At 37.9% G+C, this 14351-nt stretch overlaps 1 protein-coding gene across 1 annotated transcript; it reads right to left on the minus strand.

Moving 5' to 3' along the window:
* Positions 1-747: 747 nt before the first annotated feature.
* Positions 748-14112, minus strand: LOC137025198 (asialoglycoprotein receptor 2-like). Its single transcript, XM_067393225.1, has 5 exons — positions 13953-14112; positions 8598-8975; positions 8193-8317; positions 7290-7396; positions 748-838 (listed from the first exon to the last, which is right to left on the minus strand). Exons 1-5 carry the CDS (start codon positions 14110-14112, stop codon positions 748-750), a joined length of 861 nt encoding a protein of 286 aa, XP_067249326.1.
* Positions 14113-14351: the final 239 nt, after the last annotated feature.

The following is a 14351-nucleotide window of genomic DNA, read 5'->3' on the forward strand; positions in this document are numbered from 1 at the left end:
ACAGAGAGAAAACATATCAATGCATCCATTCATAAATCAGGAGAATAAATAAACAATAAAAATTCCTCTACAATGTTTAGAACAAGCACTGACTGTGGCAGGCTTCTGGGGAAATGCACATTTGGAAAGGAAATATATTTACAGGAACATTTCAGCAGGTTCAAAATGAGATTTTTCTTTTTTGTGTGTTGGGAAATTGTGAAATCTGAGGTAAGGCAACAAAAAGGCAAAAAACAAACAAAAAACTATTTAATAACAATTTTGTTTAAATATTTTCTTTTTTTTTTTTTTTAGTACTGCCCTTTGGAAGCAGTTTTAACAGAAGATACTTACATGTTTCCCTGAAGACAAATTAAGTACAATATTCCTTGATCTTCAAATTCAAAAAGTTTTCATGAGTGGTTTGCTGATGTCAGTGTTGTGGATTGAGTGGCCCATGGTGGCAGTGGGGTTATGGTATGGGCAGGCGTATGTTATGGACAATGAACACAGGTGCATTTTATTGATGGCATTTTGAATGCACAGAGATACTGTTACGAGATCCTGAGGCCCATTGTTGTGCCATTCATCCACGACCATCACCTCATGTTGCAGCATGATAATGCATGACCCCATGTTGCAAGGATCTGTACACAATTCCTGGAAGCTGAAAACGTCCCAGTTCTTGCATGGCCAGCATACTCACCGGATATGTCACCCATTGAGCATGTTTGGGATGATCTGGATCAGCGTATACGACAGCGTGTTTCAGTTCCTGCCAAAATCCAGCAACTTCACACAGCCATTGAAGAGGAGTGGACCAACATTCCACAGGCCACAATCAACAACCTGATCAACTCTATGAGAAGGAGATCACACTTACAAAAGTAATAAAGAGAAGAGTTTTTGATCTGGTTTCTAGAGTATTTTTGCTGGTTTCTTGACATTGCTAGGGAAAGTTGCTTCTCATTATCAGTGTTCCTGCTTGTTTCTTGCAAATTTAGTTTCATATCCAGACTGTGTGAACGCAGCCATCAGAAGAAAACTAAAATTATTTGTTTATTTATTCAAAAAGGAGTTTCAGGGATGAGGGCAAGATATGATTAAGGTTCACTTATAATGTTAATAATGTTTTCTGCTATACATATGGAAACTGTATCAACACCAACTCACTATTGCATGTGTCCCAATCAGAGGGGCATGTCAGTTCATGATGGGCATTTTCAAACTTTACCTGATTTGCTCTAATCCACTGGAGTAGTTTAGGGTTTAGGGGTGAACCTTCATGGTTTTAGCAAGTCTGTTGAAAATGATTGAAAAACACGAATTGTAGTTTGAAAATGGCCACTGATTGGTAAACGCCCATTCTGGTTTTGCATCCTATACAGAAGTCTTGTGTTGAACCACCTGACCTCAGTGGCTTTCAAAAAATTGGGTTTCAAACAATAGTGCATCTATCTTATGATTTATCTCTTCCTTTCTTTGAGTGTTTGTTATTTGCACTTGATTTATTTAACTAGATCTACTGTAATAAGATGATCTCCATTCAGTTAAAGGATTAGTTCACTTTCAAATAACCTTTTCCTGATAATTTACTCACCCCCATGTCATCCAAGATGTCAATGTCGTTCTTTCATCAGTCGAAAAGAAATGAAGGTTTTTGATGAAAACATTCCAGGATTTTTCTCCTAATAGTGGACTTCAATGGCCTCCAAACGGTTGAAGGTCAAAATGACCTTCAGTGCAGCTTCAAAGAGCTTTAAACAATACCAGACGTGGAATAAGGGTCTTATCTAGAGAAACGATCGATCATTTTCGAAAAAAAATGTAAATGTATATGCTTTATATAAACAAATTATTGCCTTACAAGTGGTTCCTCCAAATCGCACTTTCTTATTCTTCAAAAATCTTACACTGTATGCTTTCGATCTGTCATTTTGACAAAAATGACAGATCGAAAAATGTAAATGCGTATTCCCTATTCTACTAATGGAATGAACACAGCGGCAGTTAAATTTTTTCTGTAAGTAGAATAGGGAAGGCGTATAGGAATATGCATATACATTTACATTTTTTTCCGAAAATGACCGATCGTTTCTCTAGATAAGACCCTTATTCCTCGTCTGGTATCGTTTAAAGCCCTTTGAAGCTGAACTGAAATTGTCATTTTGACCTTCAACCGTTTGGAGGCCATTGAAGTCCACTGTAAGGAGAAAAATCCTGGAATGTTTTCATCAAAAACCTTCATTTCTTTCCGACTGAAGAAAGAAAGACATGAACATCTTGGATGACATGGGGGTGAGTAAATTATCAGGAACATTTTATTTGAAAGTGAACTAATCCTTTAAGCCTGTTCCCACTGAAACACAATCACAAAAAACAACAAAAACTACACCTTGTGTTTATGAGAAAGTGACTGACATGGATATTTTGTGATATTTAAACAGATTAAGGTGTACATAAGGCCAAGAACTGGCAATAGTTTATAGGCATTTATTCCTCTTCATGTAGAGTTTCATGCCTGGAAATTTTAATTTATCTCTTTAGTTTTGAGACACTCAAGTCTAGTTTCATACTGTTACACCAAGAGATAAAATCATGCAGAGCTGGACCATATTCCTGGTCTAAGTGTGAAAGCAAGGAAAGAAGAACAGTTTCATCTTCACATTTTATCAAACTACTGTTATATTGTAAACTCTGACAATCATAAGTCTATAATATAAAAATATTGGGGAGAGTGCAGAACCTTGTGGTGAACCTATAGAAGTGTTTAATGTACAATAAAACCCCATTAACCCTAACCCTTTGTTGTTGTCTGGCTATCACCAGACCAAGCTCAATTTAAAATTGAACATTGGTCTAGGGATTCTGTTATGTATTTCTTACTGCACAAGAGGCGTGATCAACGAGCATTATTCACGCAGTTGGATAGTCCTTCAACAAATCAGATCAACGATCCGGGTGACGTACTTTGCAGAGCAACGTGAAAACTCCAGACAGGTTTAGTTTGCATAGAGGGTATGCATCGACATCACTTTCCCGCCGGAACATGCTCCCTCAGCTGGACTGAGTGGCAAAAGAACCTGCTGTGTGACTGGATTTAATAGGGGAAACTGCGAAAACATGAGTAAAACTAACGCTCAGTCTTTGTGCCATTTAGTGGGTGTGACCGCAGTTGTAACGGTCGACGGTGACGTCACGTGCATACCCTCTATTTGTTTGAAGCATTGATCAGCGGTTTGCAGAAGCAGCAATGGGATCGAGCAATTTTTGCAGGTTGTGCAAAAAAACATGAAAGTGTTCGGTATTTACACCCACTCAAGTGATTTGTTTGCTAAACTAAAGAAGTCATTCAGCATCGTCGAGAGGAATTGGATTGACGATCGTGCTTGCCGTCGCTTCTCTATCGTCATTGTGTTATACCCACCAATAGCGAGCAAGGTGGATAAGCCAGTCTGTGATTGGTTCCCACAAAAGTGTAACAGAAGCAGAAGAAATGCTTATGAGTGTCAAATTCTGACGAGAAATCCACAAACAAAAGTAGCGCTAATATCCCACTATTTTCCAGATGCCAATAGAGAATATTTAACAAAAACAGTTTTGCATCATCTACGCCTCTTCCAGTGTGATATGCAAACTGCAGCAGATCTAAAGCCGTCATTATTTGCTTTTTGATCTCTTTTTCAAATGCCTTCATGACCAAAGAGGTCAAGGCAATAGAATGATAGTCATTAAAAGAACCTGTCTTAGCTTTTTTAGGTATTGGAACAATAGTTGATCTTTTCCACAGATCAGGTACCAACCCTAGATCTCAGGAAGACTGAAACAGTACATAGAGAACTCCACTAAGATGTTCAGGGCAGTGATTCAGTGTTCAACTACATAAACCATCCAGACCTGGGGCTTTATTTAGCAGTGTGGCCTTCAACTGACTCAATATATTAAAATTATTCACTTTAAAATTATTTGAAAATCTTTGAAATTGACCATCTCCTCAACATTAGCGAATGTATCACTACACTCTGGAGATAAACTAGAGATTAGGGCTGGAGATAAAGTTGGCTAGAAAGATTGGACACCTTGCTATAGTGCTTCCATCAGACATTGAAGCGCTAATAGACTGTTGTTCTGTCATTTATCTCAAACGCCTTGCTTGAGTATGCAGTCAGATAACGCTTCCCAGGAATGGTTTTCAGGATTTACTGCTGTCCGAGGAATAACGTAAAACTGTAAAAGTACAAAATACAGAATTCTAAGTATACAGAATCAATAACATGTTCACATAAACACAACAAAGACTCTTTACATTCCTTATAGTTAGCATCAACTATATCAGACATAGATTGTGCAATTCACAAAATAAAGGGAAATTAAATTAACATCTGGCATATAACAATTTAACACTCTGAGGTCTGAGGGTATCGCCGGCGATACCACCACATTTTTTTTCTTACCAGTGTGAAAGAGACTCAAAATACTCCGTCAATGTTGCACATACAATTAAGAGTTATACACCATTTTAATCTGTGGAATATCTACTTTTATTTGTGTACACTCAGAGTAAAAACAAAATGTTGTGCTTTTTGTAAAATAAAGAAAACTAACATGATGCGTGATCTCTCGTCTCCCTCTGAACGAACTCCAATCTGATAGTTCTCAGAAAATGAACTGTAATTTAGTGAATACTAATCACAAAAAAAATTAGACTTATGTCTAAAGAAACGTTGAAATGTCAGGTTTTAAATCGTGTAAGTCAAATTGAAAACAACATTCTGTGTTTATGTAATCTGTATGAAAATAGAGCCATGTCAGAAGTCTGTGATTCAGCTCATTATCCGCTAATGCGGCCACGCCCACGGAAGGAGCGCTATTCAGATTCAAATTCTGAGTCAATACATGCATTCATCGTCTCAATTGTGTATTTATTGGGTGCTTCTCAATATCCCTCCTCGTCTCCTCGCTCCTCCATCCTACATCCTATGACCCGGAAAACGATCGAGCTCAGCCATCTTGAAGGACATCTCAATTCTCTAATTGCACCGCGAGGAGGCGAGGATCAAGGAGTGAGGAGGCTTCCTGAGGAGTCATGAGTGAGGATACACAGCTGCATGCTTTGCGGAAGTCTTTCTCGTCGAGAAACCTGACGCACGCATAAATTATCCTCCCCCTTCATATCTGTCACAATAATTTTAATGTATGCTTTAATGTATGCAGTTTAACCCTCTACAGCACAGCGTTGCCCTCAGGCAACAGAAAGTTTTCTTAAGCCCCATGTTCAGTAAACTTTTCTTTAAATCAATACAACCAATTAGAAAGGTCGAGAAAGTACCACATAACAGTCCAGTAAGGTGTTGGAGTCAATATCAAGCACCATTTAAAGGTGGGACGTGCTGTTCTGACACATGGTCACAGGAGCACATGGTGTGAGAAGGCGGCAATATTATTTGCTTTAGTAATCTTATTTAAAACAACATGAACTGTACATAAAAAATATGTGTGTGTGTGTGTGTATGAAGGTGTGGAGAAGCCTTTTGTCAGGTTTTATGAAGTTTTTTTTATTTTGCATGTTCAGAAATTCAGTTTTTCTTTTCGTTGCCTCAGGGCAACGTTGTGCGATAAGAGGTACTTTTCGAGGAGGTTTTAGAGAGTACCTCTCATTGGCTACAATGTATTATAAGAAGGGAAGATGCAAGATTCCTGGGTGTGCAGGAACACCCAAAGTGATGTGCAAAAATTGTAACATACACCACTATTTTAATATATTTTATAAGAAGCGATTTTTGAAGTTTCGTACAGAGTGAAATCTTATTACATGAAGTACATTATATTGCATAGCACACTACATGATACAGACCTATGCATGTATCTAATTCAATATGTCAATGTTTTTCAAGTGTTTTGCCCTTTTTACTTAATGATTTCTTGAATTTAAAAAAAAAAAAAATTTATTTGATGATAATTTTCTCTCTGACTCCTGTACCATTGTCGAAAAAATATTTTGGGGTTTTGGGGGGGTGGAGGGTCCTGAAAGGGTAGAGCTAAGATGCGAGGAAAGGAAACGAGGATGCACAAATAAGAATTGAGAAGCACCCACACTCATGGCTGAGTTTATCCTTTGTTCTTCCTTGCCTGTGTTTTGACCCTGGACTGTTTCCTTGTCTGATCGTTTGCTGCCTGTCTTGACCATTGCCTGTGTTTTTGTATTACTCTTTTGCCTTGCTTCCTGTTACTGTTCACTGGTGACCTACCTACTGCCTGTACGATTACGCTCTTCTAATTAATAAAGCCTGACCGTGGATCTCCAACTCCATTGTCCCACTCCATGTTACAGTCATGATGCTTTTGTCCTTTTTGCACATCATTTTGTCATTGATTGTGTTAAACTGTCAAATAAAATAAATTGACTAAATTGCTGGAAAGGCATCATTTATATTTTAAAAGGTTTTCCACAATGGTCAGGAATTTGTTGAAGCATTATTGAAGTGTTGCTGAAATATTAATACTGTTTACGTGACTTTGAATCAACATCACATTAACATTGATCAAACAATATTTACCAATGATTACGTTTGTTCATTTCAATATTGATTCAGTAGCAGTGATGTACTGACATTCCCATTGATGATTTTGTTGAAATCTCACCATTGTTTCAACACTAAATGTTAAAGTTGACGCATCAACATTGTTTCAGTGACTGCATGTTATCTGTGTCTCTCACTGTATTGATCTGGTCAATCTTCAGTATTTGAGCTGTGTGTCATCTAAATGTTCAGTCTTTGTCTTCATCAAAGTTTATAGTTTTGAGGTCTGAGTTCAAGCTACTGTTGGTTATATTTGACTGATCTCATTGTTTGAACTTTATTAAATATGTTAATAAATAATGTTAAATAATGTATTTATTGTGATAAGATGTCCTCATGTACTTTACTCACTGACCCGATACAGTAGTTACTGTCATTATTTATATCTATGGTGAGAAGAGTAAGAAACTTGACACAGTTACAACACACTTCACAAATATATTTCATTTCATATTTATATTTCTTTTTCTTTCTTTTTTATTTTAAATATTTTTCACACAGATACATTTAAAAGCTTTATTACAGGGATAATCATGCCACCTTGATGAATATAACACAGCACAGTTCTCATTTTTAGATCTATTTGGCTGTCCAGTCACCCAGAACCTGAAAGAACAGATCATTAGAAGAGCATTAGATGTTCAGTGCTGCTTCCTGTGTGATATGATACTGACTGTGAGATATGATCATTTATTAGAGAATAATCAGTTTAATTCAGTGATTTCTCACCCAGAGGTCATGTTGGTGCCATCAACCCATTCCCATCTGCCCTCCACATCACTGTCAGTCAGACCAATCCAGACTCCAGTACCACCAGATATCTTTTTAACAAACTCCTAGTAGAATGAAGCAGGAAGGGTTAAACATTTAAAGGGTTCCTCAAACTCATGTTGTTCCAGTACGCAATATTTTTAATGAAATCTGAGAGATTTCTGTTCCTCCATTAAGTCTGCTATGTCTGCCTCAATATGCTATAATAACACGGTATATTCTGTTCTGTTTCAGAGCATGCATGGGAAGAACAAGAGACATGACTGCACTGCTTTGCATTGGTTTACTCAGCACACAGCAACAACAACTAACAGCAAGGAAGTGCCATCTAGTGGCCATCAGGTATTGTAATGTCAACTCAAATACATTTCAGTCTATTCATCCAAAACTATGATGCTTCAATAAGTTCATAAAGAGACTGTAAATGTAATTCGAGTAATTCAATAATGAATTAAGCAGTATCTAGTATCTAGTAATCCAAGTGTTATATGATGAGCAGGTTTAATTTAGAGTTTTTTTTTTCACATATAAACATTGATCAGCGAACAAATGTAGAGCAACTTTGTTCTCATGCATTAAGTAAGATCGGTTGAGCTCTGTGTATGTTCGATGAGCAGTTTGAACCGTCAGAGTTTTGGGTGAATACACTTTAAATGAAGGGACAGAGATCTTTCAGATTTCGTAATATCTTCATTTGTTTTCTGAAGAAGAACAAAAGTCTTATGAAAAGACAGGAGAGTGAGGAATTGATGACAGAATGATCATGTTTGGGTGAACTAACTCTTTAAGGTCTGTGTTGGTGAGTAGACATTCATACTGTGAGCAGCACAACCTTTGGTGCCCAATCTATCTTACACTCACTTGTTCCTCTCCGTTGTTTATGATGATCAGATCTGCTCCTCTCTCTGTACAGTATCTTCTGCTCTCAGTCCAGTTCCTCTTCTCAGAGAAAATGACGTAAAAACTGGATTCATAAATATATCCACCTGTAAACACAACCAGATCATCGACTAGTTTTTTTCCCCACCTGTACTGAATCATGACATTTCTTTGATAGCAGCACTTAAAAACTGTGTGTTTATATAACTAGATGTATATTTTATTTTTTATTTAACCAGGAGAGTCCCATTGAGTTTAAAAACCTCTTTTTCAAAGGAGTCCTGGCCAAGAGGCAGTATATAAAGACAGTGCAAGTTTATGGAATGACTCCATTTAGATATTTAAGTAAACACTTGTACTAGTAAATGTACTATAATTTAACATTACCCATTTCATTGAGCATCTTCCACAGTTCATTTCTCTCCTGATTGAACTGGTCTCTTTCTTTAGTTAATTCATCTCTTTCATTTGTCAAGGCTGTGTTCTTGTTTAGTAGCTGGTCTCTCTCATTGGTCAGGTCTTTCTTCTTTATTTTCAGCCAATCTCTCTCTTGTGAGAGGTTGTTAATCATGGTTAGTAGCTGGTCTCTCTCTTGTGTGAGGTTGGTGATGTTAGTTAGTAGCTGGTGTGTCTTTGGTGTGCAGTTTGAGCTCTTTGTATGGATGTGGACACACAGCACTATGACTGCAGTCAGCAGAAGAACACACAGCATCACCAAACACACTGCAGCTGCTCTGGAGCTTCTGATCTTCACACAAACACTTCCTGAAAATGACAGACATCAAGATGAATGTTTTCTCAATTCCTAATTGTATGTTTGTGTTGTATGTGTACCTGTATGTTTTCTCTTGGTTCAGTGTTTATATTGCCATGAACAGGCTGTGACATTTTTGTTCACATGATGAGAGCTACATGTGGCTTTACTTCCTGCTTCGCTACTGTTCGGACGCTCTTGCTTACAGCTCCGCGCTTTGTTCTATTGCTTTTATATTTTATCTCCTAATTTTAACTACAGCAAATCAGCACAGTGTTCAAACAACAAATCTATCTTGGCACCAACAAACTTTTTAACTGGAAGAATTGCTACAAAAAAGGGGAATTTTTATCCAACCAGCCTCCCACTGACGGCAGCCATCATCTTACATTCCGGAGAAGGGAAAACACAGCTGCCTACATCCAAAAGGATTAGAAATAATATGCCTCCTCTGGTTAAATAATCTACCTGCTGCACAAACTGCCACAGACTTCTACAAAGGATTGCAGTTCTTGAAACAAAGTTACTTGCAGGACTACCAAACCAGACGGAATACACAACAGAGCTTCATCATGGACGTCCTCAGCACACAGTCCCATGAATCTAATGCCCCTAAACAGACCGTACTGAGTGCCGAAATTGGGTATCGCTCCCTGTGTGTGCCATCGATTAATATGTTGATCAAAGGCACTCGAGACATCAGATTGTTACGAGTATCACATATTAATGCAGTAGCATCCTCTACCCTAAACACTAGCTCCCTACCACCGCCAATACATCTGGAGAATAGATTTGAAGTGTTAATGAATGTTTGTGAGGAATCTCCAGACATGATGAATGTGGGTGAGGAATCCCCAAACATGATCGGACACAGATCAAATCAGCCAGCAGCTAACACCAATGCTAACTGCCGCTCAAGTTTGAGCAGACAGCGGCACTCAGTTCTTAGAGCAGCCGAGCCCAGGACTCTGATAGTGGGTGACTCTATTATCAGAAACATTAGCAGCAGGGATACAACTACATGCTGCCTACCACAAGCAACAGTTTCTTATGTAAACAGGGAACTTAAGAGCATTCTGATGAAATATAAAGCTGCAAATCAACTAATCATCCATGTGGGGAAGAATGATATTTGAAAGGAGCAGTCAGAACTGTTATGTCTGCATCAATATGCCATAATAACTCACCGGACACGTTATCCCTCTCTCCAGCATCCCCTCTTCTGTGCTTCTCAGAGAAAATGGAGGAACTGGTGTATGCTGGAACCAAACTCTCCCACTCTTTTGCTGCGATAAATGATATTCGCCTAAACACAGATACAGGTAAATTATCAGTGCTGGTTCTACTCGACCTCAGTGCTGCATTTGACACTATTGATCACAACATACTTCTTGACAGGCTGGAAAACTGGGTTGGGCTTTCTGGGATGGTCCTTAAATGGTTCAGGTCATACTTAGAAGGGAGAGGTTATTATGTGAGTATCGGTGACCATAAGTCTGAGTGGACATCCATGACATGCGGAGTCCCTCAAAGTTCAATACTTGCACCTCTCTTGTTCAACCTATATATGCTGCCACTGAGCCAAATAATGAGAAAGAACCAAATTGCATATCACAGCTAAGCAGATGACACCCAGATTTACCTAGCGCTATCACCTAACGACTACAGCCCCATTGACTCCCTGTGCCAATGCATTGATGAAATAAAAAATTGGATGTGTCTAAACTTACTTTAGTTAAACAAAGACAAAACTGAAATCATTTCGTTTGGAAACAAAGATGAAGTTCTCAAAGTGAACATGTACCTTCACTCTAGGGGTCAAACAACTAAAAATCAAGTCAGGAATCTTGGTGTGATTTTGGAGTCAGACCTGAGTTTCAGTAGCCATGTAAAGACAATAACTAAATCAGCATATTATCATCTCAAAAATATTGCAAGAATTAGGTGCTTTGTCTCCAGTCAAGACTTAGAGAAACTTGTTCATGCTTTCATCACCAGCCGGGTGGATTATTGTAATGGGCTCCTCACTGGTCTTCCCAAAAAGACCATAAGACAGCTGCAGCTCATACAGAACGCTGCTGCCAGGATTCTGAGCAGAACCAGAAAACATGAACACATCACACCAGTCCTCAGGTCCTTGCACTGGCTTCCAGTTGCATTTAGAATTGATTTTAAAGTACTGTTACTTGTTTATAAATCACTCAATGGCCTAGGACCTCAATATATTGCAGATATGCTCATAGAATATAAACCTAACAGATCACTCATATCATCAGGATCAAGTCATTTAGAAATACCCAGGGTTCACTCAAAGCAAGGAGAGTCTGCTTTTAGCTGTTATGCCAGCCACAGCTGGAACCAGCTTCCAGAAGAGATCAGGTGTGCTCCAACAGTAGCCACATTCAAATCCAGACTCAAAACATATCTTTTTATCTATGCATTTGCTGATTGAGCTCTGTGCTATGTCCGAACTGTTTGCATTTTATTTTATACGTATTATCTTTTTATTCTTTTAATTCATTTTCCTGTTTTTATTTCATTCTAAATGTATTTTATATCTTTTATGTATCATCTTGTTATTTTTTACTTTTAATGCATTTTAAATATTGCTGTCTGGTTAAAAGAGTCTGGGAGAATTAGGAAGAAAGCATTTGTGATTAGGTTAAAATTTGGTAAATTTGGATAAGGGGACAAACCATGGGGAAATTTGAGCTGTGGTGCATGATTAAGATATCCCTGGATTACAGTCAGGACACTTTCCAAAGGTGGAAATTTCCAAAGGGGAAATTTGAACTGCGTTGCATAGATAAGATATCTCCAGAAGGGGGATTAGGGCTGTGTAGTGCAGTTTGAGGTGTCTTGGCAAAAGGGGAGATTGAAACTTCAGTTTGAGTTTATCAGTTTGAAGTGCCTTAACAGGTAGCAGTCCTGTCGTGTGAGGAAGATCCATTTAGATCTGCTCTGATGGATAGATCAGTTTAGATCCACTCTGATGGACAACAACAACAACAAAAAACTCCCTAAGACTTCCTAGCTCAACCATCCAGATAGCAAAATTCTCTGTTTTTACTGTTATTTCTATTCCTTATGTTCTATTTTTATTATTATTCTTTATGTAAAGCACTTTGAATTACCATTGTGTATCATCCTCTGCTATTTGACTTTACTTTTAGTAGTTGAGGTACTGTGGCAAAGTCACAGTACAAGAGCATGTGACATCCTGTCTGTTAATACCAATATATTTGCATAACAAAAAAACTCTTCCTAAAGGGCACTATTGTGATATTGTGGTTAGATGTAGCAGCCGGGTTCAAATTAGCACAGTACAGTTATACATGAGGGAAAATTCACTTTACTTACTCCAGTGAAATCAAAATTGATGAGAAAATGTATCTTAATTTTGCTTGAAATAAATCTCTGTTCTTCTGTTGCATGTTTGTTTCTATTATCTCTGATGCTTCTTTTCAGTGCAGGTCAATCACATGTCACTGAGAACGTAAATGATCTGAAGACAGTGTAAAGTCTCAAATCATGTGAGGAGCAATGCTCAAGGAGGCTAGGCTAAAGTGTCACTGTCAGATCTTGTACATTTAGGCATCGGTCTCAGGAAAAACAATGGCTATGTTTACATGCACCCAAATAATCCATTTGTAAACGGATTGACGGCTCAATTTGATTGAAAAACATTCATATAATTTTCATGTAAACCCCTTAATCGATCCAACTGAGCTCGATCCAAATAAGATTTTGATTGGATTGGAAGGGGTGGTTTATTATTTTTCTAATCCAATCCAACAGCAAAAAATGACCATGTAAACGCTTGACTACTTTCTCAATCATATTCAGAAGTCTCTGGGGCACAACAGTGCAATGTTGACACACATTACGCAGTGCACAAGTTCACGTCTTTAGTTGTAAAGATGTATGCCAACAGGAAGTGGCATAGCTGTATCCCTTCGTCACAATATTGGAAATCTTTCCATTTTAAAACAAGAATGGGAGCCAATGGATATCACACAAGGAGCAACTTTGCGCAAGAATTATGCCGGTGAAAAGACAGTGCTTGAAATAAAGCTGTGCTTAGTTTTCATTGATGACTGCAGAGTTAGGAAATATTATACACTCTTAATAATTTTAATTATAGGCCTATAATTCATTGTATAATAGACCTAAAAAAAATTTCAAAGATAGCTAATAGCCTAATCTTTTATTATCCTCACAGCACAGTTATGTGGTGATGCGATATGAAATTATTGCAGGGCAAATTTATTATAATATTAATGTAATAATAAAAGAAGCCTAACCTAATAGTAATGGGCTAATAATAGACTAGAAGAATGTAACAGGCCTAAATGGAAATACCAGATCCTCTTAATATTGCCAAGATTTGATGCTTTTGACAATATGTCTGGCTGTCGTCGATAAATGATCATCGTCTGTTGACGCAACCTGGGTTATCTCAGGGGCCGCAGTGCCTGTCCTGTACGCCACTGCCAACAGGACAAAAATAACAATGAGCTCTGTTGGTGTCACGTCCATGGTTGTCCAAGTGTGATTGATATGATGTCACACAGAGCGCGTGCACAAAAGTTTCAATCAGAATATATATAAAACACATATAAATGGATATTTGATTACAATGTTTACATAAACAGATCTGCAATTGGATTCAATTCATTCAGATTGATGAAAATTGGTGCATGTAAACATAGCCATTATCAGATCTCATACAATTAGGCATCGGACAAAACTAACTGAAACACACAGGCTGAGTAAACATTTTAGTCAGTTTCTTTTTCTCTCTCTCCAAAATCATATACAAATTGTTAGTTGTCAAATCCTACAATAGCATCAGAAAAACACAAAGCTGAACCAAACACACTGTAGCTTCTTCTGATCTTCACACTTCTGAACAGCACAGGTCTGACATTAGATGACTGAACATGTGCAGACTCTGATGATTTGATCAAAGTAATGAATGTGATTACCTGTACGCTGAAGTGGTTGGTGTGTGTTTGTCTCTGTCCTGAAGTCATGATCTCTCACACATTCTGCACTCTCATAGATTTCCACTGTCATCTCCATTCTGTCTGTGTTCATTCCCTCAGACTCAGTCCTGATCACATCTTCATAAATACCATCAGACATTTCTGCTCTTTAACTGTCAAACATTAAATGGTCTTGTTTGATGTAGATGCAGTCAGCACTTGTCTTCTTGGTGAATTAACTTGTGGTCAGCTTCCCTTTTGTGATGTATATCTGAGTGAAACTCGGCCATTGCTGTAATGTCATGTGATTGACAGGTTGTCCTGCTCTTGCTCCAGTAAACGTCATCAGAGAAGAGAAGAGAAGTCATTTTAAGAGGTAGGGGAAGTAATTTTTATTAA

This window comes from Chanodichthys erythropterus, chromosome 8 (genome assembly GCF_024489055.1).
Source record: "Chanodichthys erythropterus isolate Z2021 chromosome 8, ASM2448905v1, whole genome shotgun sequence".
Lineage (NCBI taxonomy): Eukaryota > Metazoa > Chordata > Actinopteri > Cypriniformes > Xenocyprididae > Chanodichthys > Chanodichthys erythropterus.